The sequence below is a fragment of the Chlorocebus sabaeus genome, chromosome 8 (genome assembly GCF_047675955.1).
Source record: "Chlorocebus sabaeus isolate Y175 chromosome 8, mChlSab1.0.hap1, whole genome shotgun sequence".
Taxonomy (NCBI): Eukaryota; Metazoa; Chordata; class Mammalia; order Primates; family Cercopithecidae; genus Chlorocebus; species Chlorocebus sabaeus.
Window position 1 is genome coordinate 75,137,071 of NC_132911.1, and position 27,136 is coordinate 75,164,206.

Here is a 27,136-nt window from a genome sequence, read left to right on the forward strand (position 1 = left end):
ATAAGATTATCCAGAAGTTATCCTGATGAACTTTATTATCTGTGGACCCTGCTCTTAATTATTCATCCATTTCATTTCCTCTTTGAATATCCACTGAATCCCCCTTTTAAAGTTCTGAACTAATGAATATTTGAATTAATGCTAATTGCATTTTATGTCAACAAAAACAGATTTTGATTTGTGTCTAAAAGTACCTGCTCTACTCAAGATGTTTGCCTTCAACAAGGCTACATTGGAAAATTTTACTGAATTACATTAAATTTCCCACCTGGATTTTCTCCCAGATGAACAGCAAAAGCTAAAGTCGTCAAGAAAATATCCTTTGACTTTAAATTAAGTATTAAAACTTTCAGCAAAAGGCAATTTATAGTGTGTGCTGCAGAGAATTTTACGGTTTGCCCTCTCTGAACTAAAAGAAAAAAGGAAAAAGGAAAGTAAGGGAGGGTCAAAGTCTTTTCAATTGTAAGCATCTCATTCATATTCTTTCTCTCTCCTTTTTAAAATTCTAATCTGATTTATATCTCCAGGAGGTCTGAAAAGAATAAAGTTTTTGAAGGTCCAAAATCTAGAACCTCCTTTTCTAAAGTAAAGGACACTGTTGATTTGGGAACATAGCATAAGAGAGAGAAGAGGTGGAAAAGGAACGAGGATGAGGACATGACTTCTGATTGCTGGTGACATACTTTGGGCTAGCTGATAATACAATGTTTCTTTTTGTTAGTTGGATCTTTAGACTTAATTGTTCTGTTCCGTATCTTCAACCCAATTGCCATTTGCTAAACTGTAAATTTCCATAAATCAGAGACATTCTGGGTTCAAACTACATTGATAGTTTTAGATTCCCAGACCTAATGGCTTTCATGTGCATTTAGGAAAAGGGTATAAGATCTTGAATTGAAGACAGCTTTGGGGGTAGTCACTGTCTGCCAGTACTTGTGCCTGTTACCAGGGTACCCTGGTTCTCAGAGCACCTAAGAATCCCTGACTGCCAGCAGTCTTCACCTGGAATTCACCAGGACATCACAACCCATGGTAAAAGCAGCAGTGTAATCCGGCATGCAAACACGTGCAACCCGGGGACACATTGCTAAGTACATCTCTTTGAGGAAGTAGTGCATAACCCAAGGGCCATCCAACTGTCAAGGAAAACCCACAAATGCATTAGAAGGCCAACAGTATACCTGGATCTCCTACATTTAAATGAGGTGTGATTTTCATAAGCTAAACTGTATCTTGTAGTGCGCCTTATAGATGATTAAAAATGTGTAGTCATTTTGTAGGAAACAAAAGAGAAAAGCTGAATATACTTGGAGCAAACAACTGTTATTTATGAGCAAGAGGGCTTATCTTGATATCTGTGATCTGTTTAGATATCAGTGCTAGAAATACTGGATATTGAGTATCAAGATTTTTTTAATAACTAAGACTAATAAAATATTTCTTGAAAGGCTCAAAATTTTAAAAAAATTATATTGCATTATTTTTATTAGAATATACAGTTTATCAACTATTACTAATACATTCTTACTCTCTAATGCAACAGGAATACATCTGTTTTTAATACTTGCTGTATAGATTCATTAGCCTACCAGTCTTTCTGATGTTTCTGCAGTGGCAGAATAAATATCATAATTAATGCTATTTTTGTGTTTATATATGCCCTTGTTGTACAAGATCAGAGATGTTATTGGGTCTGCTAATGTGACCTTGATTTTTGCCTCAGGTGATTAGTTTAGGAAATGAAGTGTGTCCACTCATTATCCATTGGAGATTGCAAAGATACCACAGACAATCAAAATTATAATTCCAAATGAAAAGAAAGCATGATTCTTTAAAAGTGTTTAGAAGGGTGCACAGCAGGGCATATTTTCTTTCTTACTGGCAAGAGTTTGTAACTGGATACGTTAACATTACTGAGAACATGAAAACATGAAACAAAAGTATTGATTCAAGAATTTACTGAAGAAAAGAATCCAAGTGCATACTGGCTGGTTTTAGTTTATTCTTTTAAAGTACGAGTTACATCACTTGTTTATGGCAGGTAGGTATAACTTGGCTGGTCCTTCTTGTCATGCATTTCTCAACATACATGGAAGAAAGTGTTATTTGTATTGCTAAATTTACATTATCTCCTCTTTAATTGCATCAGCTGCTAACTAGATCGAGAAATAATGACATTTAAAGGGAAAATGGCAACCATCTCCAGAAGACTGCATTATAATGGAAGAACCTAATTAATTTAACCTCACAATCCTACATAATGGCTAGCCTTCATCATTTCCACAGATGGAGCTCAGATGAATTAACATCGTGCATCCCCACAGACTCCACAGATTGGCTGGCCAAAGGGAGATTTTTCTTTATGTTCCTTTAATGCACATATTGACGATGTCTGCTTGAAGTATACTAAAAATACAGAGTGTATGGCATTAAGAGGTAAAAATGAAAAATTCATTATTGCAAAAACACTCTGAAAGAGGCAAGACAAATTCTCTTTGTTAAGAGATGTGAGACCAAGAATTCAATGTTACCTGTAAATATTTTTTCAAGTTTAAATTTCGACAGAAAAGGAAAGCAAGGCTTAACTTCAGGAAAATTAGAGATTTTCAACTAGTCTTTGAAAATATCATTCTTCATTTATTTCTTTCATGAATAATTTGTAATATTTTCCAGAACTTTTGCTAGTATAAGAAAATTGAGATATGTGAGGTTTTTGTATTCATACACAGGTACAATAGGGAATATTTGGAAAAGATAATTGGATCACCAGATTGGTTTAGCTGCTATGCTATTTCTTTTACAGTGACTATTTCCTGAGGCTTTATGTACTGCTCAAAATAATTATCAGTGACAAGGTCTGGGAGCATCTCTCCCAATCATTTTTCTTACAAAGAAATCAGGTTCTATATATTTTTAGTAAACCATATGTTTGTTACTTCACATTCCTCCATTGTGAGTATAAACATGGATGCGTGTTTTTCTGATCACAATGAACAGAGGTAATCTCAGAAAATATTGGCAATAGTCTCTGAGGGAACCCCAATTCTAAGACCCTACTGATAACTTAGATGTATCAGATGAGAAAACAGTTCCTTTAATAGCTTTCCAAGCGGACAGTCATGAAATTGAAATTATTTACTTGGGTCCCATAGCGATCATAGAAATAGGGAAAACGACAGCTGCGTAGTGTCACCGGAGAAAGAACATTGCCAGTATTAACGCGAACGGTCCCCACTTCATTCAATGGCCATGGCACTTCGGCGTGCAAGCGCTGTATTAAGGGCGTTTTAGGGGTGTATTAGAGGCGAGAATCCGCCTTTCTTGCAGGTGCTTACAACGAATGTCGGGTTTTACAAACGTTTTCTGTCAGAATGGTTTTTTAAGCCGTTGATCGAAACCTCCAAAATGTCCCAAATCTCTCTCCACCTCTGGAAAACTACCGCCATCCGCCCTCTGGCATTCTCCAATCGGGCTTTCTCCAGGTAAAGCGGAGGGCGTCTTTACCTGGAGAAAGCTCTATTGGTCCTCAGGTGGCACATGGCTAACAATTAGCAACCTCCCTAAATGCATTAGCAAAGGTGTTTCTCCAGGAAACGGTAACTGGGCGTCCTTTGCGTCCTGCACAATCACCTTCCTGATTCTTGGAAAGAACCCGAGACGGCTAGGACCCGGCTGACGCGCCCGGGCTGGTCAGCACTTCCTGGCGCCTAGCTTTGTTCTTTCCCGGGACTGTGTCCCAGGATTCCCCCAGAGCAGTGGCGGCCCCAGAAATTCTAGGAGGCCTCCGCTAAGGGCAACAATTGGCTTGGGTCTCACGGCTGGAGGTGGGGTGTCTTGTCTTCAAGCTGCACTGCACTGCACGCTGGCATTTTTACTACTTAGATTGGATGTTACCGGCGGGCGGCAGGGGGAAGAACGCTAACGCTGTCCCAAGCGACCCTTTAAAGGCTCCACCCCTGACCTGAAACGGATGGCTTGCACTTGGCCGAGGCTAAGAACGCCAAAAAATGCGGGGATGTCCATAAAGGCGAGAAGAGACTATGCTTTACTTATCGTAATTTTCTGCCGGCCACCGTTTTTGATAGTAAGAAAATGGCACTGACCACAAAACAGTCTAGAATGTAGGGATGAAAACGGAGGTAGGGTTGGGATTAGTGCTGGAGGCCGTGGATTCTTAGAAATCAGAAAAGAAGGCAGACGAGTTCGGGGTTTGTCGCCCGAATCTGTCAGCAAGAGGGCATCTGGGTTTGGGAGTGCTGTGTCCTGGCCTTGTAGCGCGGCATTGGGAGGAAAACGCCCCAGCCTGTTGTTACTCTGTACTTGGGTTAGATATACTGGAAATCCGATCCAGAGTCTACGACCAGCTTGCTGGGTGTTCATTCATTGAACACATATTTACTGGTGGGTCGTTCTGCACCAGGAACTATTTTAGACGCTGGGCATACAGCGATGTCACCGTGGGCAGGTCACTTGACCCCTGGGAATGCTCTTTCCTTCTTCAGCAGAACTGCAAGGTTGGACGACTGCAATATAGCAAAGATCCCTTCGGCTGTCAAATATGACACAGGCACGAAGGGGTGTGCCCTCAACTGACAGATGAGCCCCCTACTCTCGGCAGTGGGCGGGGAGAAGGACCCGATAGGCCATTTTGCTTTGGTCACTTCTGGGCAGGCGAGATGCTATTGTTCCTCGTGCTAAGCCAGCAGAACAGAACTGTGCAGGGGTGCAGAAATCTAACTCATCCTAGCCACCGATGAGGCTCATTTTCCAATATACCGCCGCAGTCTAGGTGAAAACTCCCTTCGGAAGCTTATCCTAAGTATCTGACACTCCTTGGTGTCAGAACAGGCCTCCTTTTGCGACAAACGCGCAGCATTAGGCCCCTTTACAGCTAGGCGCCACGGGCCGAGCCAGTCCTCACCGGGCGACTCTTGCTGTGACCCGGGGTCCCACTCCCGCCTAGCGCTGGGAGGAGAAACCGACGCCAGTCGCTGCAGCCGGGGCCACCTCAGTGACCCGGCCCCCAGTTTGCGCTGCCCGGCGCTGCAGAAGCGATTTTCCTGTCCCAGTCCATCGAAACCTGTGTGCATCCGCAGCGCTTCCTGGGCGTTTGCCTCTAGCAGATGCCGACAGTGGAGTGCCAGAAAGAGGGAGAGGACCGCCACGGTTACTCTGCCCCTGGGGTCACCATGCACTCTTCGCCGGCACGTTTCGCTAGTTCCTGGGGGTCCCGCTTCAGGGCAGCAGCATCCCTGCACCCTCTCCACAGGTGGTCTCCCCGACGCCACAGGTGGCCAGCAGGGCTCGGGTGGGCGCAGGAGCACCTCTCTCCTGCCCAGGCCTCCCACTACTTCTCGGCGCGCTCTGGCGGGGTGGAGAGACAGCCTTCTACAGCTAGTCTAGCTCGGCGCCGTTCCCGTCTGTGGCCTCCTAATCCCACAGCCACAGGGCCTTCCTCTAACCTCCCTCGGTGGGCTTAAAGCCTCCCGTTCTTTCTGGCTCATTCCTCCTGCTCCCTCCCCCCGAACCCCCAACTGAGAGCTGGGAACCTGCGCCAGTGAGTGACTGCGCGACAGCGTTGACCGGCCGCGACCACTGTGGAGCTGGGGGGAGAGGCGGGGAAGGGAGGGAGGGGCGGGAGAAGACCGAACCCTGGGAGAGGCCGTGGGCTGGGGCAAACCGATCCTCGCAGGGCTAAGCAGAAGCAGCTGCTAGTAATAGGCACCGCCGGGAGGCAACTGGTTTCCCCGCCCGGGACGCTCGTGGCTGCCGCGGGCGCGCGGGCGGTGGCGTGGAGAGAGCGAGCGCCCGCAGAACTGATCCGCAGCTCAGGCGCCGGCTCCACCCGCAGGCCTCATCTGCAGACTTACCCAATCTTGAAGGAACTCAGCAGCCCCAGGGGGCTTTCCTGATCTGCTCTCCTCACCAAGGCGTCATAAAATGCCCCTTACATCCACTTCTCCCACTGGAAGGAGCTCTCTCCTTCTCCTTCCTTGCATCCGAAGAATGGTGCTAAATAAGCGTTATTCAAAGCTCCACAAGGACTTGGGACGGTGGATGTCAGTTGAAGTTCCCTCACCTTTTCACACCCAGCATCCTTGCAGAGATGACCACACACCTCCCATGGTTTCCTGAGGTCAACCAGCAAGGACGGGCTTCACTGAGAAGTATCTCTTGGGTTATCTTTTCCCAAGTACTTGCGAGAAGCAAAATAAGGACATGTCTACTGCCGTGTCGGAAGCTTAAAATATTAGACAAGTGTTTTTAAATGAAGAATTTGGAAACTTAAGAAAATATCTGTCGTGTATGGAAATCCACGACAAACCCAAACGGGCTTTTATCTATCATTTTCTCTCTCTCCATTATCCACATGCATATAAAAACCCCCGTGATTTTACGAAGCATACGTAAACCACAGGCATTTGGCATTTACTCTTGTGTTTTATTTCCATACATTCGTGAATTGGTAATTGGCCTTCAAAATCTATACATTCGAAAATATATCCTGAAAAAATAAAGCTTAGCTCAACCTTTTATGCAGTTTTTTTTTTCTTTTTCCTTTTTTCTGGAATTGGGGGAACGTTTTCTAAAGTCTCCCCCTGGCACCCGGCCCCAGGCAGAGTCCCACTGCTTTCTCAGCCTCTGGTTCCACTACCTCGGTGATATCTAGCAATAAAATCTTTGCGGTCCCCAAATACAATCAATCTAGAATTCCTCTCTTTGGATGTTAAGATCATGCAAAGTTTTCATTACAATCTTGTTAACAGGTTTTATTTAATTCAAGACATGTTAGAAAAGAAAAGCAAAATTCAACATTCTTATTGGGGAATAATTTTTCTTAAATCTTGACTTGATTGAGGTATCAGAAGTAGCACTTTATCTTCTCCTTTCCAAAGAAAATTCGTTTTCGATTTTATTTATCAAATGATGCATCTACATTGACAGAAGTTTGTCTTTTCCTTTTATTTACAATAAATTATTTTTAGCCAAAAGGCACATTCTGAAGCAAAACAGCTTCCAGAAGCAATCCACTTTCTTTTATTTATCTGCCTACCTGTTTAGCTGCCCAAAACATATCATAAAAGGATGTTCTTTCATCTTCTCTAATTCCTGAGGGCTTGACTGCTCTCTAAAGGAATGAAATTCGATTGTCCTGTTTGAAGGAGGTGACACATTTCTGTGTCTTAGATTTGGGCAAAGAAGCTGTTCATAATCTTTGGTAAAATAATCTACAACTACTTAGAAACAGCCTCAGGAACTGCATCTCTCTTTTGAGGCTTCCCAGCAAAAAATCCCCAGGACATGCTGCTTGTACATTTCTGTCCATAGACACGTCCCTGTTCAGACCATCACCTTCGCTCTTCCACTTTTATTGGATAAGTGCAGCTGTGAAGAACCAAAAACAATACAGACTGGGAAAGAACAATGGAGATTCTCGGATTCTAAAGCTGTACCATAATTTCCAGTTTCACTTCTCTCTTCCCCGCCTCCCCCAGTCTCCTATCCAATTTGCAGGACCACGTGTGCGGTTCTGCATCCCACAGTCTCTTCTCGAGTTTCTTATACAGTTTTTGTTTTTTTCCTCTCAAGTAGTCAGGGAAAAAAAAAATGCCGAGGGGGAAAAAGGCCTGAAATCGAATTGCAGATCCACCAGGCAGAGCTATAGGTCGCGCCTGCACACTGGACCAGTTCCCAGAGTCTCCCAAGACTTCTAGGAGACTGCCTCAAAATACACCAGCGTCCTAGGCTTGAGAAACGAGATAAACCTTGCCTAAGAAGCTAGATTTCCGTAGAGTGAAGGTGAAATCGACGAAAGAAAACCCTTCTACCTGAGGTGAATTTCGCTTAACTATATGAACTAGGCTCAAGTCGTTTCTTGGTCTTTGGTCATATGATTCCTCCCAAGTCGCCACAGACCTGCGGGCGACCCCAGTCTCTCTCTCTCTCTCTCTCTCTCTCTCTCTCTCTCTCTCTTTCGCTCCCCCCAGCTCAATTTTCATATCAAATGAGCCACCCACTTTTGATCCTTGCAACCACATTTGCAGTATTTCTTAACAGTAAACACTGCTTTGTGATGCAAACGATTTGATCAGCATTTGTAGCTCACAATTAATTTTCTACATGCGTTTATATCCCCTTGTGTCCGGCCTCACTGGCAATCCACTTCCAACAGCACAGAATACAGGTAAACAAACGCACGCCACGTTTTGCCTCCGTGGATGTCATTGCATCTGCTTGCATGTAAGAATTACCCGAGTTGCTGGGACCCGACCCAGACCTATTAAATTAGTGACTTGAGACTAAGAAATTATACATAACTTAAAGATTAAAAATTGTTATAAGGGATCACACTGCAATGACTACAGGGTTCATATGTTTTCTTGTTTACATATGTGTGTGTATGAGTAACGGGTTTTTACTCCAACTAACATTTTGTCCCAGTTGATCAGTAGTTTTCCTTAGCTGTTGTTATTTGAGTTTTCCTTTTGCATATATATTCTATGATTTTAAGGGAAGTACCTACAGTATGTTAGATTTAGGCAATATTTGGGCTAGCCATTTACCTCATTATCTTCAGCAAATTAAGTGAAATCCTGGGACAAATATTTCAGAATAAAATGGCCAATAGTTGTTAGTATATTGTGCATTCTGAAAAATAAATGATAAAATTTATCCTTTGGAGTCCCTCCTTTCAAACTCACCATAAACATATGGTTTTGAGTTATGATTCAGTTTATACATATATTTAATATCATGTAGGAGCACTGGTTTTAAGTGATGGTGATAAAGCAATTTTCAGTTTTGTTCCTTAACGGATAGGTTAAAAATAATACATTTATTTGATAAAATAGAATATCGTAGCCAAACAATACACACAAACAAAATATCTCTGTTAGGAGAGAAACCACATGGAGGCAAGGAATTAAAACAAAACAAACAAACAAACAAAACAGACAACAAAACAAAACAAGTCAACCCCAATCAGCAATTCAGCCCTCCATCTGACAAATATTCAAGGACACTTAGATTTTCATTACCCAAAATAGCTTTTCAGTGCCTCTTGTTATATGTTAAGAAGTAAAGACAATTACCATGTTGGAGACTTAATTTTTCTCACTCTAAATATTTTATACCTATCAAACAAACAATGTATTGTTTGCTTTCCTCTTTCCACTACTCCTTTGGCACTAATTTTGGCACATTGGTGGTGCTTGGTTTGGCATACAAGGCAAGGAAGTCTGAACATTATTTTTACTGCTACCTCTAGGACTATTCTTCAGGCTTATTGTTGGCTAAAGGAGAGCTACTTGTTTAGTCTCAATGGGCCTCCATCCAGTCTATGTTTTTATAGAACAAAACCTTTAATGTTACATCTTTTTGATGAATCCAAGCTTTCATATCCTGGCCTTTGTGAAATAAGGGTATACCTGTTTAGTTTTGTTTTTGCATGATGATAGAAGTCACAGAATGAAATAGATTTCTCTTTTTAAAGAGTTTAACTGTAATTTACAACTGTAAACCAAAGTCAACAAAAGTACTATCAGCTATCTGCCAAAAGCATGGTCAGGAAACAGCAAATAAGATTTAACCTAGATAAGTACAAGTAGTATGTCTAGGGAAATATAATCTAAAAGTCATAAACTTGAGGTCCACTCTTCATGAGTCAAACTTCGAAGCATTTCCATTCTCCTGGCCATTGGGGTTTACTTGTGGAGCATGCAGTTCTGTTCTAAACCATACTGGAAGAGCAAAATGATGAATATTATTTTTAAAATTCACCTGCAATTTTACTCTTGAAGAAAAAGGTGCTATTTTAAAACTTCCCTAGTTGTGAGAAAAAATAATAAATCTGATGTTTGCCATATGATACAGACAGTTTAAAAGAACAGTCATTGCCTTTTCCAGGGGGAGGGGGAGAACATATGACTGACACACTGACTAATCATATTCCCCAAAAGCACTCATTAAATATCATCTCTTTGTAAATGTCAGCTCACAAATGGATATGGCAGTAAGTAGAATAATCTGGATAAAAGTAAATTGAAAGTTCAGGAAAGCTCCACCAATAACAGTTGACAACAAAAAGCATATATACAGACATACATATGTACGACAACAAAAACATATAGACATATATGTATACATATTTATGCCAAGAGAAAAAAGTGATAAAATAAAAATTAGATAAATTAAGTTAAACATGCAGAAACATTTTATCTCAATAACTTTGATTCACTAAAAGGAAACATTCAACAGGACAGGTTTTCCTTTTTAGTTAATTAAACATACAGTAAAGTTTAGCATAGTAATTATTTATGAGACATAGGTAAAACATTACTTGAAAATTAACCTTAAGTCTTTACTTTAGTAGAAATCTGGTCAAGAATTCTAGTGTTGCATTCCTCACTTGGTCTCCTAAGCTGAGAGTGAATAAAGATAAAAGTAAGCTTGTTCCCTTCACCTCAGATCCCTTCACTGCATACCTCCCAAATCCCTGGTATAATTAAAGAATCTGGTGATGTCCTTTAGAAGTCTTGATGGGGAAATTTACTTCCTAATGTTAGCCAACAATAGCTGGTTTAGAAAAACCAGTCCTAATGTAATAAGAAATTGACTGGAAAAGTCACTATTTATGGCTCATGTAATAAGTTTCTACTTAGTGAGTAAACTTCTCCCTAGTTTAGTTCATGCATGTTTTAGGGGATCAATGGGCATATAAAATAATTTTCAGATTACAGGATATTCCAGCAGATTAAAGAGTGCATGTACTTATATAAAGGTCCTAGAGCTTAGAGACTGTATCTTTAGTCTCAGCATAACTTTTGTTGGTATTATTATTCTAGTGCCTTCTACTAACGCTCTCTAGACTGAAGAGATGCACTTTATACTGAAAGAGTTAACATAATTCCTCACCATAATAAGTGACTTAGCTAAGTGAAAGTAAGAAAGCCCAGTATTGGAAACAAATGATTCATCCATTCAAAGTTTCTTTAAATTGTTTCTGTATATAAGAAAATTCCTAACTCACACCTGGGGAGTTGGCTTCACTCTAAGCTATTCCCACATGGTCCAGTCTTCTCCCACTGGTGCTCACGAATAAATCTCGATCTCAGTTAAAGGGTTGGATCTTCATTCTCCTTCTTAAGAATAACTGCTTTTAGATGCATTTGGCAAGTTTTTCTATAGGAAAATATATTGCCAAACTAAATAATGAAGGAATTTTCAAAGTGTGTGCGTGTGTGTGAGACAAAGAGAGAGACAGAGAGTGAAAGAGAGAATTTCTTTTCAATCAGGACTGGTCACAACATACCTAACCTGTCAGTGTAGACAGAATATAAATGCTCAAAGAACTAGAAACTCTTGTTAATTTTTGCCCTTTGCCTTTCGTAGATCTGTATTTGAGAATATGAATAGAACCTGAGTTTAAATGCACGTTTCTATCACATGTGTTCTGTATTTATGCCATAAGCCAGAGTATAACTCTACACTTCAGCAATTTTTGTGCCTTCGTATGAAAAAAAACCATTGTCATGTCTTTATGGTACATAATTTAGGTTAGGACAGCAGTTAGGATTAACGTGTTACAATATGCAAACAGCTGAATGTTCTAAGTCCAATATAAACTAACAGATACATAATTGAGTCCTTATGGCATATTCTAGTTATTCATGGAAATTCTACAGATAAATATGTCTATATCTACGTCTGTATCAAGATATGTATGTAAACTCGAATATAACCTCAGATGGATAATTATGAATATATGTTCTAGCCTGTTTTGGCTTGGTGTTGCAAAGGACATTTAAATTTGTATTGAAAATTTTATTCATACTTGTATTCATCTAAAATTTAAAAATTAAGTATACTTTAATCAAAAATAAACCCATCTTTGGTGGTATTTGCAGGTGGTGACCCTATACCCAGGCGGGACTGTAAATCCACACTGTGTGCCTGTGACTGATTTGGGATTTGGATTTCTGATCTGGCTGAGTGATGTGTAAAAACCTCAAGTAGTCAACAGCTCCCTATTGGCTATGCATCTAAGGGGCTCAAGAGCATTGTTTATTCCAGCAAGTGTCTGGAATACATTATACTGGATGAGTTGGCTCCTGCTACTCCTGTTTTGGAGAATATGAAGAATTTTATACTGCGCTAAAATAAATGTACTTTGTGCAAATAATTTTCCTAAATAAAAAATTCTGAATATGATTCTATCTGCTGAATCCACTACTGCCAATATTTTAAACATACAGCCTTTCTGAAAGAGTAATGATGAAATAATTCTCCACACCTTCAAATTCAGAAACTGGTTCAACATTTAGATCGGTTTTTTTCCAAGGCCATGTGAAAGTGAGTTTCCCTGAAAAAATAAAATGGTCAGATATTTGGGTTGAGAACTGTTCTCTCAAACTTTAAGAATACTAGGATAAAGTATCAAAATAATTCTTCTATTTAATACCTAAAAATTTTAGGTGATATGTTACTTCTGAATTATATAAATTGACTTTTAAAATATGATTTTCAAATAGATAGTATGCTTGCAATCTTTGACATGAGAAACTTTCATTGCCTTTGATAAGTTCTTAGCAAACACTTATATCTGGCAGCTTTGGGTTATTTTTTCTCCCCCCCTAAATAAAATTTTTGATCACCTAATCTTTAAGAGTCTCTGGATTTGCTTTTTTATGTTATAGTAATTCTTTATGAATAGGTAGAAAGCATAGGTAGTAGTTTCCTCTTCAAAAAGGAAAAGCCATCCTCATCACCTGCGTAATTCGGTTAACATTTCTATTTGGGCAAGTATTGGAGTCTTATTGGGTTAACAGTTTATTGATGCATTGATTTCTACATGAAGTCTCCCTCACCCAATATACATGGTCTATTTTGGAAAGTTTCTGGGTCTAAAAACATAAAAATATCCAACAGTTAAGGACCAAAAAAATCAATCTTTGTGTAGATATCTGATTATTTCCTGTGCGTTGTTCTTATCTCAGAATCTATAATCTGTGGCCTTTGAAGGTGAAGGATTAGAGCTCATTGTTCTGACTCTTCATGGCAGCTAGGACAAGTCAACAGATACTCAATGACTGACAGAAACAATGGTAAAGTGAGTGAATCTAGACAATTTTGAAAGAGTATGTACAATAATACCTGCATTCATGCTATGAGTTCTACTTTCTAAGGCTCTTTTGCTTACATGATCTCATTGGATGTGAACAACTGAGTGGGGGATGGGGAAGGGATTTCATCTGAGGGAGAGAAGAGCCAACATTCAGATGCTCACTGAGAAGTGATGAGTCCTTATAAGAGCAAATCATCAAGGTATCTGCATATCTTTCACTGCTCCTGATTGGATTCCCCAATCAAGTAAGAGGAAGTTCCTGGAGAAGGAACATCTCAGATTACTGGCTTGTAATGGATGCTTCATCCAATGCTGAAATACTTTGCAGGTTGAATCAAGGTTCTCTAGCTCCCCTTAGGTTACAGAGACAAGGGAATTTTGGGGTTACAGAAACTTCCCCCTACCATCCCAAAGCATCCCTTGATGCAAAGAAAGGCAAAAACTTTAGAAGAAAGGATAATGGGTTAGGCCTGGGCATTTAGTCAAGGCTCCCCTGCCCGACTTCGGGGTAATCCATTTATCATTCTTGGCCTCAGTTACCCTATCTGTAAGAAGTTAGAATACATACCTTTAAGATCACTTCTAAAGTTATTTGAATCCTAGATGTTTTCATAAGTTTCAGGCTGACTGAATATTCCTTTACATCCAACCTAGAGCCCTTCGCCCCAAATCACCAAATCATTCCACACATCCCCCGCTTCAGAACCTCCCCATGCACACCTAGCTCCCTCGAGGCGACAGAGCTAACCCACCATCCCCTCCTTCTGTTTCTGAGGCCTCTCCCGTAGAATACGCTGCAGGGACCAGGCGTCCGAGACACCCCGTGGGGCAGTGGGCGGCAGGCCCAGGCTCCGGCTGCAGAGCGGAGGGGCATCGGGCCCAGGGAAGGGGCTGTGGGTGGGGGGTACGGGGAAGACCCGAGGGGTTCTGGGAAGAGGGCTCCCCTCTCCAGCGCCAGCCCTGGTGTCGCTGTGCACTCGGAGCCGCGCGAAGGGCGCCCCTCGACCCGGAGGCACAGGCGCATTTAGAAAGGAAAGAAAGAAAAAGCCACCGCTGGCTCGAATTTCTGGAAGCCCGAGCCGGGTTTTTTGCCCTAAACACCGAGGCGGAACCCCTCTTAGCGCTGCCCCGGCCTCTCTGTTACCCATTTTCGGTTTGCTTTTGGAAGAACCGGTTCCTCAGCCCCGCGTCGCCGCAGTTGTGACACGAGTAAGTGCAGCCGCGCTGCCCGGGGCCCGCCGGGGCCCCCCGCGCCCGCTTCCCACCGTGGCCCGCGCCGGCCGCGCTCCCGCCCCGCCCTGCCCGGCCGCCCCTTCGGCTTTGGCCTCCAGTTGGGTTGCGGTGTCGAGGAGACGTTGTTGTGAAACTAAATCTGACCCTGGGTTCCCAGGCGGCGGCCCAGAGCCCGCGGCTGCTGACGCCCTCGGCCCCACCCCGGGGCAGGAGGGCGGCGATCGGCGCCCGGGAAGCGGCTGAAGGGCGCCCCGACTCCCAGTGAGCGCCGCCCGAGCCCTAGCCCGCCCGGGCAGCCTCAGAGGCCGAGGGCGCCGCCGCCAGGTACGCGAAGCCACCTGGTAGGGAGCAGGGCGCGCGCAATAATGGGGCCTTGAGCAGTGGCCGGCAGGGGAGAGGCGCGGCCGCCCATGGCCCAAGGCGTCGGGCGCTGCACGTGGAGGGATGTGTCAAAGGCTGGTTTGTTTTCCTTTGGGGAGGTAGTAACTGAAGGGGCGTCGGGGGACGGAGGGGAGGGTCCTCCTTGCCTGATTTGATGTTGTGATTGCCGTCTTACACATGTGCATGCACTCGAAGCTCCCGTAATGGGAAACATTTGGAGGGCAGCTCGGGCAGGCAGATGTTTAGTTTTAGCTCTTTCTGGCCCAGGTCTTTCCTTTGGCCAAAAGTGGTTTGACTGGTCCAAGTCAAAGAGGTGAGTTAAAAGACGTAGAGATGAATTGGAGGGGTCTACTTTCGGAGAATTATTATTTCTGTGAATAATTAGGAAAGCAAAGAAAAATAAACAAGATCTCTGTTTTACCTTTCATGAGGGTTGGGGACGGGTGGGTGGCAATAATGCCTGCTGTGTAAACACTTTTCATCGTTTCCTTTATATTAATCAAGGCCCACCAGACTTTTGTTGTTGTGGTAGCAAGACCGACTAATGCTAGGTAGGTAAATCATCTCTTAAAACTGAAGGTTTCTTTAAAAAATTCCAGTGGGAGAGTGACTGAAATCTGTCATGAAGTGTGAATTATATATTCAAAATAATCGAGCTGGGGGCGGTGGCTCAGGCTTATAATCCCAGCACTTTGGGAGGACGAGAAGGGCAGATTGCCAGAGGTTGGGAGTTCGAGACCGGTCTGGCCAACATGATGAAGCCCCGTCTCTACTAAAAATACACAAAAATTAGCCGAGCGTGGTGGCAGGCGCCTGTAATCCCAGCTACTCGGGAGGCTGAGGCAGGGGAATTGTCTGAACCAGGGAGGTGGAGGTTGCAGTGAACCAAGATTGCGCCACTGCAGTCCAGCCTGGGCGACAGTGCGAGACTTCGTCTCAAAAAAAAAAAAAAAAAAAAAAAAAAAATTGGTAGAAAGTGTCTACTAAGCACAGAGGATCCTGGCTATGAGTGCAAAGTACAGGAATAATATAAGAGCAGGATGTCCATGTTGGTCAATGAAGGCATTCTTCCATTTTGTTCATAAACACCAGTACCCTCAATGTCCTGGATCTCTCCTTTGAGTTGTTCATTCAGCCACTATTGGAAAATGTGTATTGTACCAGACATTTTGTTACATGGATAAAAATGGTTGCTGCGCTGAAAGAGCAAGCAGTCTAGTGGACAATTGTGATCCAGTGTGACTGGTGCTCAGATGGGGAAAAAAGAGGTGTGCAAGGCTTCCTGGAGGAGCGGCCTGAATGAGACTTGGAGACCATGTAGGACTCTGGGTGGAAGGGGTATTGGCCAGGTGGAGAGTTGTTGGCACTAGGGGCATCTGGGAGTGGTCTGGGGTAGCTGCAGGTGAGCAGGAGAGGCCTAGGGTAGACACTGATGTGCTGGGAGGGTAGCTGGAGTTAGATTTGAGCAGGGATGGATGTCAGACAAAATGAAACTAAATTAGACCTGTTCCCTGCCCAAGAGAGAGCACAGTGTAACTTTGGAATCTGTGAAGGCAGAGAGAAGTGCCAATTGAGATAGGGAACAAAGACCGGGTGCAGTGGCTCACGCCTGTAATCCCAACACTTTGGGAGGCCGAGGTGGGCGGATTATGAGGTCAGGAGATCTAGACCATCCTGGCTAACATGATGAAACCTCATCTCTACAAAAAATACAAAAAATTAGCAGGGCATGGTGGTGGGCGCTTGTAGTCCCAGCTACTGGGGAGGCTGAGGCAGGAGAATGGCCTGAACCCGGGAGGCGGAGCTTGCGGTGAGCCGAGATCCTGCCACTGCACTCCAGCCTGGGCGACAGAGTGAGACTCCCTCTAAAAAAAAAAAAAAAAAAAAAAAAAAAAAAAAAAAGGAACAAAATAAGAACTATGAAAACATCTAAAAATCTAATAGGGGAATGATTTAGCCTATAAAAAAAGTTGAGATGTTACAAAAGATAATTAGAGAGAGAGGTGTTACAATAATGGTATTGATTTACTAATTGTTATCTTAGTAACCTGAAATGCAACGCCTAGAAGTGTCTAATTTGTCTTAGAAACTTGACTTACATGATCTAGCTATTTTTTTCTGGATATAAAAAGGAGACAACTAAGTATATTGCATTATGGTTTTATGACCTTTTATCCTTTATGAAGTGCTTATCATCCACTCACACTTATTTACTGAGCGTGTGCTATGTGTTGGGTGCATCGTCATTGTTTTCCATCCTATTAGATGGCATTAATGCCATTGTACTGATGAAAAAACAGGTTCGGACTGGTTAATATTTCCAAGATTATAGAGTTGATAAGTGCCAGAGTTACAGACTCAAATCCCTACCCTCCTGCACCAAGTTTTCAGTCTACCCTTTGACTCATCCAGACTGGCTCTGCTTTTAGCTTTCTCCCATTCATCATTTCTATCTGTGACTTGAAAGAAGAAAGCTAAAATGATGGTTTTTAGGTTGGCGTATTACACAAGACTGGAATGGATATCCCTGTCATTGGCTTACGGAATCATGAGTCAAAGAGAATCTGAGTGAGCTTGACTGATAGGCAGAAACTAGCAAGATGAGAATTTCACAGAAATGAATCAGTTTCCCAAATATAGAACAGAGGAATTACGACTTGAAAACAGGCCATTTGCAGAAGAATTTGAGTATCCCTAAGCTCAGTAAGTGCCAATGGTGTTCAGATCCAGAGGTCATTGACCAACAGGCAGGTCCTGTGGATGGGAATCAGAAAGTTAAGTAACTCATTTTACAAAGACGTACAATCAGGTTTCAATCCTAGAGAGCAGAGCCTTTAGGAAAGATTGTAATCTTCAAATATTTCAAGGATCATTTTGTATAGGAGGATGTTGAAATATTGTGTTGATGCAGAAGAAAAATTGACCTTAGAGAAGAGAGCTTTGATGATTCTATTTCAGATTAGTATAAGGAAAAGCCTCCTAAAGACTAAACTTTCCAGTGCTGGACCAGGTGGCTTAACAAACTTGTCCAGAGCTGAAAGGTTAGTCTTTCAGAAGCTTTCAGGAGGTGAGTTTCTTTTTCCCAGAAGTATTCATGCAGAAGCAGATTGGCTATCTGCCAAGGATGTTTCAGATGATTCCTGCCCTAGATAGAAATTTGGATTCTGTGACTTCCTTCTGTGACCCCATCACAACATCCTTTGCCATGTGTATTTCCATCACGTTATGCCACCCATTAACTCTTTTCTCATAGTATTGAGGGGAGACCGATTTCTTGAATCTTTCTAGCTTTGCTCTAATGTGAGTTGCCCTTTGGTTTCAAGGGAAGAGTGAAATTCAAAGAAACCCTGAATCAGTGCCTCTTTTCTGACAGCTTAATGCTTTCTCCATTACTGTCTTTTGATTTTTGGTTTTTTGGCTCCTGAGACTGCAGTCCTGCAGTCTGATTCCATCAGGCAATCCTTATTTTGGTCAAGAAGCAATGAAAAGTAAGAGTCAGCATCCAGGAAACGAGGAAACTGCTTTGCTAAACTTGAGTTGTGGTTGCCACAGGTTGGAGATGGGTGTTGGAGTAGAGCAAGAGGGCATTTATTTTCTCATTCCTGATTTAAATACTAAAAGAAAATTAATCCTGTGGGATCAAATCAATTACTGAAATATCAATTGGATCTTAATATTAAAGAACATTATATGTTTCCTAATCCTCATCTCTTAAAGCAAGGGTATGTTTTTCAGCCCCTTCTTCATTTCTGCACCTAAAAATGAATATTGTTGGATGTTGAACTATATAATTTAATCAAGTAGGAATAAATCTCACCTGCATTTGAGAGGGATATTGGTGGATAAACAGCTAAGCAAAGATCAGCACTAACATCATGTTTAATTTGGAGGGGCAAGGGATACATATTGTGCCAAGTGAAGAAGGCAGTCACCATCTATCAGAAACTAAACTTCAGTTTCTCACTTCCTTGATGGTACTGGGAAAAAAAAAAGGTTGATAACTTGTAGGAATGTAAGTTGTGGCATATTTTCAAAACTCAACTTTGTTAAACTTATAGCTCAATGAGTATTGACAAATATATACACCCATGTAAACACTACCATCGAGATACAGTATACTTTCAATACCCCAAAAAGTTCCCTCAGGCCACTCTGCAGTTCATCACCCCCCAACCTCTGCTCCAGGTAACCACTGTTTGCTTTCCATTATGGACAAGTTGTTGTGGTATATTTTTAACATATCAGGAGGTGTTTGGTGGTAGATCTTTCTAGATAAAAGTAAAGGATAAATATAAAACCCAAAACTATAAAAACCCTGGAAGACATCCTAGGCAACACCATTCTGGACATATGAACGGGCAAAGATTTCATGAGGAAGATACCAAAAGCAATTGCAACAAAAGCAAGAATTGACAAGTGGGATATAAAGAGCTTCTGCACAACAAAGGAAACTATCAACAGAGTGAAGAGACAATCTACAGAATGGGAAAAAATTTCTGCAAACTATGAATCTGACAAAGGTCTAATATCCAGCATCTATAAGGAACTTAAACAAATTTACAAGAGAAAACCAAACAACCCCATTAAAAAGTGGGCAAAAGACATGAACAGACACTTTCCAAAGACATACATGTGGCCAAAAATCATATGAAGAAAAGCTCAACATCACTGGTCATTAGAGAAATGCAAATCAAAACCACAATGAGACACCATCTCATACCAGTCAGATGGTTATTATTAAAAAGTCAAAAAATAACGAATGCTGGTGAGGTTGCAGATAAAAAGGAATGCTTATACTCTGTTGGTGGGAATGTAAATGAGTCCAACCATTGTGGAAGACAGTGTGGCAATTCCTCAGAGACTGAAAAACAGAAATACCATTTGACCCAGGAATCTCATTACTGGGAATATACCCAAAAGAATGTAAATCATTCTATTTTAAAGACACATGCACGTATATGTTCTGTGCAGCACTATTTACAATAGCAAAGACATGAAAACAACCTAAATGCCCATCAATGGTAGACTGGATAAAGCAAATGTGGTACATATACACCATGGAATACTATGCAGCCAAGAAAAGAATAAGGTCACATCCTTTGCAAGAACATGGATGAAGCTGGAGGCCATTATACTTAGCAAACTAATGCAGGAACAGAAAACCAAATAGTGCGTGTTCTCACTTGTAAGTGGGTGCTGAATGATAAGAACACATGGACACATAAAGGGGAACAACACACACTGGGGTCTATTGGAGGGTGGAGGGTGGTAGGAGGGAAAGGATCAGGAAAAATGACTGATGGGTACTAGGCTTAATACCTGGGTGATGAAATAAGTACAACAAACCCCCATGACACAAATTTACCTATATAACAAATCTGCACATATAGCCCTAAACTTAAAATAAAGTTTAAAAAAGTAAAGGAGTAGATATTTTGTATCTCTTCTCCTTTTGAATAAAGTAAGAAAATTCATCATTTAGGTGCAGTCATTAATTTGGACAGCAGCAAAAATAACAACTGAGTGGAGCCAGTTTTGCTTGCTGCCAGTTGTTCTGCAGCTTGTTATTTTAAGACTGATCCTATGGACTTAGTAGACTGAGAAACTGTTTCTGTGCTATATTGTATCAAAACAACATTTGAAGAAGACTAGCAACACCCTAAATTCAGTGGATGCAGCAGATTCAATATACCACCCTAGTAAAATTGCAAAGCTTCTTATGTGCAATTAGATTATGTTTTAGATGATTTTCTTTTGGTTGCTTGAAGTTCCTCATTACATACAGGCCTTATAGGACTGTGGTTCTCGAGCTGTGTACATACCACTGTTCCTCAAATCCCTTATGGGTGTGCCATCAATAATAATCAGTCGTTACTTATTTAGAGTTTTCTTCATGTTGTTCACATAGTAGGTACTATATTAAAATAATTTGTAGGTTTAAAGTTCTTGAAAATATAGTTTGAACTCAATTTTGCTTACCAAATAAGCATGTCATCATTCTAATAAGGATCAGTTCATTTGACTTTCTACTTACCTTGCATTTTTCATCTGAAGTTAGAAGGAAGTCACATATGGTAGAAGCAGAAATCTGATCATACTTACTTTGAAGCCTGTCTATTCTTTATAAACAGGCTTCACCCTTAAAACTTTAAATCAGCAGTACCAGTAAACGAGTGGAAAACCTATAAAAAAGATATTGGTGTACACATTTACTTTGGTAGGAATAACATCTACAATTAAGACTTTCACCAAGATAGAGACCAACTTGTTTTTCATTAACAGCTTCAGTGGTTGGGATGTACCCCTTTTTACTGTTTGAAAGACTGATGAGCATATGGTTTCTGAGTCTGACTCATCTGAGTATGCCCAATCTCTGTTTCTTTGATATAACCAAATTCCTTAGGAAGGCGAAGAAAGCACAGAAGAGGTGACAGACATGGCACCTTGTGGCTTCTGGAGCCATGAAGTAGTGAGTTGAGTAGGGCTCTGGAGGTCATTTATCCAATGGTTCATTTCACTGCAGGCTTCTGTTTGTAAATTTTCTTAGAAACCCCTTGATTTGATATGTTTATTCAATCTGTAGTTGTAGTCTTCTGGGGACTTATTTCAGAATAGCCCTTTTCTTTTCTATAAAGCAATGTTCAGCCACTAGTTTCCTTCTGCTTCTCAGGAATGTTAGAAAACTCAACACTTGGTGAGAAGGCAAAGAGCAAAGAGATGGTGTGTTGTAATGAAAATATTCTTTCATCCAAGGAGCCACAAGTTATTACCAGTGTCTGATGGGTCTCTGGTTCATTAAAGATGAAAAATATGGCATCTAAAATCTAACTCATTTTTCAAAATCAGCAGGAAAAATTAAAATACATGTCAAGTATAAAACAAAAAATAAATATTGTTTTCTTCCCAAGCATATTACCCCCCACTCTCACCCTCACCCTATTTTTCTTCAACCTGAGAAGCCTGTCCCAATGGCCTGCCTGGCTTGACCCTTTCTCTGTCTGCTTCATGTCAGGATAATCTACACTTTCTCCAACTTTTCTTCTCCTAATCTTTTGTTCTGAAAATAGCCAGGATGTTTGTTATGAGCTAGAACTAAAATAAAAATAAGATAAGGTTTACCCGTACAATGGGGTGCTATTGCTTATTTTGTCAACTGCCTGGCTTTAGCGGATGGAGAGAATAAGAATGATGTGTCTGTATAGGGTGAATATGGATTTAACTGAACCTGGGAAAACTTTAGGCTCAGAGTTCTCTTGCATATTTTTTTTTCTTTTCTAAGGAGTAGGGGCTGTTTGTAGGATTGGGAAGAAAGATTGGCAGCCCAGGGAGAGTTTAAATTATAGCAGGAATGCACAGAATAGATTTTTTTTATTTTATGTACTTTAAAGTTTCTGTGTTTAAAGCTATTCTGTATTTTGAAAATTAATAGGCCTATGGATTGCAACAGGGCATAAAATATCACTTCCAAATATGTACCTCTGGACTCTTATCAGAACTCATTTATCTTATAATTACAATGTCATCACCAGTGGCCCAACTTCCTAAGGCTTCTGGGCCCCCAAGGGGGATTTTGTATGATTGCAAGTTTTGTCAGATTATAGTCTCAATTTAGTGTTTTTCTGCAGAGTCTGTTAGATCAGTACCTAAATCGAACATTTACTGCCATAGTTCATTTGCTAGGATGTGTACACTGATTTCAACTCCTTTCCACTCCACTCTCCCTAGAGTGGCAAATACAAGACACTTCCTAAAACTTCCATTATTCCTGTATCAGGTGAGGCTACCTAACAAAATTAGCTTTTCATTAACAGTCCGAAATCTTGCTTTCTAAAACATCCCCTTCATTCATGGTCAGCAAAGACTATGACTGAGTTCTCCTCCTCCACTTTCCCTAGCTGCGTTTCTTTGAGGGTAGGATTGAAGAAGGCATAGTTCCCCAAGGTGTTGGAAAGATCAGTTCAAATGTGGCCATCACTCCTGTTTCCTTGTTGTCTGGCAGGCCTTCTGCTGTTCCTCATGCCACCTGCCCATTCTGCTCAGCAACAGATGCCCATGCAAGCATCTGGCTTGGTACTGGGAACGCCAGTCAAGTGCTCCACCACCTGGAGCTGTGGGTGCCCCTACCCTGTTTCCTATGGGTTGTGGTGGCCGTGGAAGGGGCTGCATGCCACTCTCTGCTCTACTTAAATGGCTTCATATGGCTACAAAATATGGAGAGTCAGGCTATCATTAAATGCATCTCCAGCCTAATACCGTGCAGCTGTTCCTCAATTTTTTTTCAGTTGACCCTTTTTTTCTACTTAAGGAGTTGATGCAGTACATTTCAGGAAGAGGCTTTTCCTCTGTGCTTAGGGTGAATAGCTAACCCAGAAGGTTAGACTTGGTAGACAGGGCCCTAGATGCCTCTTAGTCCTTGTCTCTTTCTGAAGGAAAATTTCACTTCAGGGGTCAATAGAAGGGTAGGATTCCACTGTGTACAACTCCAAGGGGCACTCCTCCTCTGGAGGGTACCACCATAGTTGACTCAAAAGTGGGTAAGTAAAGGATTTGGCCATTTTGGGTAGATGCACAAGTGAGTGATTAACCCAGTTCCCTGCTTTTACAAGGTGTTGGGGATGGTCTATGAATTGGTAATGGCCACCACACTTATGGCATCTGTCTGTAGGGGTGCCTCTGACACCAAGGCACCTGCCTCTGGTACTCCACACCTCTCCCCAAACAAATGTCATCCCACTAATCCTCCATCAGTGTGTCCCCCTACCTAATCTATACCTAGATTAGCCTACCTGAATAGTCTTCTACTCCTTTCCTAGAAACCACTCCTAGGTTTACACAAAGCCTCTAAGAAGTTCACCTCTAAGTTCACCTCCATATATGTTTATGTGTAGGTCTATACAGTTTTATGACTAGTTACTCTCTATGTGTGTAGGTAGGCAGGCAGGTAGGTGGATAGATAAACATCAAGTCATCAGGTTTGCTTGAGCCTGTTTCTTAGGATACTTGAATACTTGAAATAAAGTTCAGGACCAGAAATTTGGTGGATGCTTTCTAGTTGATTGAATGATAGCACCACCATTTAACTGCCTATTTATTTCTAGCTCAGAGTTTACAAGTATTCAAAAGTTGTCATGTATCAATAACATTCATTCATTCATTTTATTCATTCATTCAAAATATTTAATGAGTGCCATATGTGACTAGAACCAGCGAGTAAGGCATGGTTCTCTCTCTCTTGGTGCTACAGTCTAGTGGGGGAGACAGGTAGAGAAATAATTGCAGTTCCACTAGATGAATGCTATTATGGAGACAGGCTTATTTATAAACCATGAAAGATCAAGTCCAGCAAGGGAATTAAAGGTTTACCAGAGCCAGGCTTCTAAATATCAGTAGACCCAGTCATGTCATATATTTCATGGTTTGGATTGACATGTAGAAATCTGGAAACAACTATACTGATTTAGCAAGCACTGGAGGATTTGTAAATAAAGTCCATGGCTCGCTGTGATTTTTTGATTTTTGAGTGGTAGTCTTTTTTACTGGAGGCATCTACCTGAAGTCGATGAATGCTGACTGTTTTGACTTCTCAATAATCTGTCTTTTCTTTTTAGCCCAGGAAACAATAACAAACATGAAATTTAGTACAGAATAGTTTCATCTTCAGCAGAAATAAAATTACAAATGAAATACCTTTCATGCTCATGTAACTTGACCATTCTTAATACCTTAAACTGTTCAGTAAGTTCAATATGGAAATATGGGAAAGAAACACATGGGAAATAATCCTGGAATATCAAATGTACAGATTTTGATTGAAACTTGTTCACAGGACAGGTATGGAGAGGATGGGAATTTATGGGAAATCAGAGGGGGCTTTGTCTTAGACCTGCTCCCTTCTGTGAGGAATGAGACTGGGCTTTGTCTTACCTCATATAGGTACACTGTGGGCAATTTGTGTGAAAGCACTTGGTAAACTGTAAGGCATTTTACCAATGTAAGGTAGGATTATTATCATTATTTTAAAATCCCACCTTGGTGCCTGGAACAGTTAATGTGCCTCCTGAGAGTAACTTAAGCAATGAAAACAGTCTAGGATATTCTGTAATAGCTCTTCCCTAATTATGCAAGGAATCCTCTAAAAGCAATGCTGTTGAATTTTAAGATTCTGTTCTGCAGTTGAGTACAATTCAGAATAAAGTGTTATATTTTCTTGGTGTGACATAGCATCAATACATTCATATGATTTTTATTTAGCCACAACTTGACATTATGGAATTGTTTCTTGTTAAAAGTACAAAACCATAGTGCTTTAACATGGCTTCTCTAAATTTTAAGAATCTAGTTATTTATGTTTTATGTTGGCCAAAAAGCACCAACTTTATGTTGACAGTGGATTGGGCATACATTTGCAGCATTGATAATGTTGAGCAAAACAAACAAGGGACAATTCTCCTAGGACTTCAAAATTACTTCTTAAATAAACCATGCTTGAAATATTTTACCTGAAAATTATAAATACATAGACTCATTACATTATAAAATATGAAATAGTTGTGTAAAATATAAAGCTGCAAGATACTCAGTTAAAATTTCTCATTTTCCAGATGAGAATACTGAGGTTCAGATAGTCTATGTTATTCACATGAGATCATTTAGCTGTTTAGGGGCAGAGTCAGAACCTGAATTGAAATCTCTTGACTTCCACTATAGTAGCTCTCCTAATATGTGAGCATGCAGAAATTCAAGTACTTTTATAAAAAGTGATACTGAAGTTACACTACTACATGTTCTCTGTTGTGTAATTTTATCTTGGTAATACTAAGATTGCATTTTACTTTTTGCTTAAAATTCCATGTGCTGCATTAGTGTTTATGTGAGAGGTAGAATAATTGCTCAGTTGCCAAGCTCAAGCAAGAAAGCCTGAGAGTATCTTTTGAGTACCTCATTAGAATAATTGCTCAGTTGCCAAGCTCAAGCAAGAAAGCCTGAGAGTATCTTTTGAGTACCTCATTAGAATAATTGCTCAGTTGCCAAGCTCAAGCAAGAAAGCCTGAGAGTATCTTTTGAGTACCTCATTTGAGCATGAGCACAAAAATTAATTCTGAAAGTTAGGAAATTAGAGTGGCATTTAAATTGCTATATATATTTTTTAAGATAGCTACATGTAGAACATATTTGAAAATGCCACATTTACTATACATGTTTTGAAGCATCCCCCAAACCCATTCTTCCTGAAGGTGTTGAGTCTGAAGGTACAGACTTAATCATCCATGAAACTGTGACCAAATGTAAACTTGCTAAGAAATAGTATAATATCCTTGCCCTAAGGGTAAAACACTCAACTCTAGCTTTTTCTCTTTCATCCTTGTTCAGACTACAATCATATTTCTTTGTTAGTATTTCCTCTTTGCATTATGGTGCAGCTGACGTTGATAGATAGCATGGAGAAACTAAATTCAAAAATAAAAAAAAAAGAAGGGAAGAAAAAAACCTCTTGTACTGCTGGCTCAAAAATAATGTGTGCGGAAGAATGTTTAGCTGCTCCCCCTGCCTCCCTACCATCCTTTCTTTCCGTGGGCTGCAGCTGCTGACAGCAGACACAACTGAGCTATAATTTGGTCACATTTGGCTCATGTAAATTGTGATAAACAGTGAGCCCATAATATTTATTTTAAAGACTCATTCAGTGAAGGTAAGTGTTCTTGACTTGTGTATACATGCTGGTAAATGGAAAGCTGCAGATGTGAAGGCCAGCTCTGAATTTCATGCCACACAATTAATACAGCTGCGTGATGCTCTGTTGTTCACAGGTGCAGGGGTGTTGGAACCCTTTGAAGAAGTGTGTAGCTAATAGCCCATACATAATTCAGAAGAAGTCTTCAATGGAAGACCCCCGCGGGATAAATGGACAGTCTGTAAGTAAACAGAATGTCAGTCCTAAGGAAAGAGTTATTACTTTTAAAATCATCATGGCATTTTTATTGTAACCTGAGTATCTGGAAAATTGTCAAAAGCTCTGTACCAATGTACCAATTTTTAATGATTTTGAAGGTTATGAATTAAGTAGTACACTGTTTCATCAGCCTAACCTAATTTATATCTTTTCTCAGAGGTGTCAGTTATCAAAAGTAGAGCCATAATGGAAAAACCTAACCTTTAGTATTATGTAATTATCCCAATATGCATAAGATAATTTTTAGGCTTATGGTTTCTTTGCCTCAGAGAAAGCATGTATTTGCCTCATAAAACTTAATGTCAATTATTTTTTATTGTTTTATATGTATTTGTTTTATGAATATACCTGTGTGTGTGTGTGTGTTTTGAAAACAGGTGTTTAGTGAAGAAGTTTCACAGTTGGATGAACTATTGAATGGGCTTTAAAATAAGAGAGCTTTAGGTTAT

At 40.8% G+C, this 27,136-nt stretch overlaps 1 protein-coding gene across 6 annotated transcripts in view; it reads left to right on the forward strand.

Annotated features, from left to right (window-relative positions):
• Positions 1-14,056: 14,056 nt before the first annotated feature.
• Positions 14,057-27,136, forward strand: part of EYA1 (EYA transcriptional coactivator and phosphatase 1) — a 345,314-nt gene continuing 332,234 nt past the window's right edge. For 2 of the 6 annotated variants that reach the window (XM_038000399.2, XM_038000401.2), the window contains exons 1-2: positions 14,057-14,332; positions 26,545-26,649. In XM_038000399.2, coding sequence (XP_037856327.1) covers positions 26,617-26,649 — 33 coding nt within the window. In that variant the 5' untranslated portion in view covers positions 14,057-14,332; positions 26,545-26,616. Of the gene's footprint in view, positions 14,333-14,548; positions 14,681-26,544; positions 26,650-27,136 lie in introns of those variants that run through there. The other 4 variants (XM_038000400.2, XM_038000398.2, XM_008000848.3 and 1 more) reach the window with 4 other exon arrangements.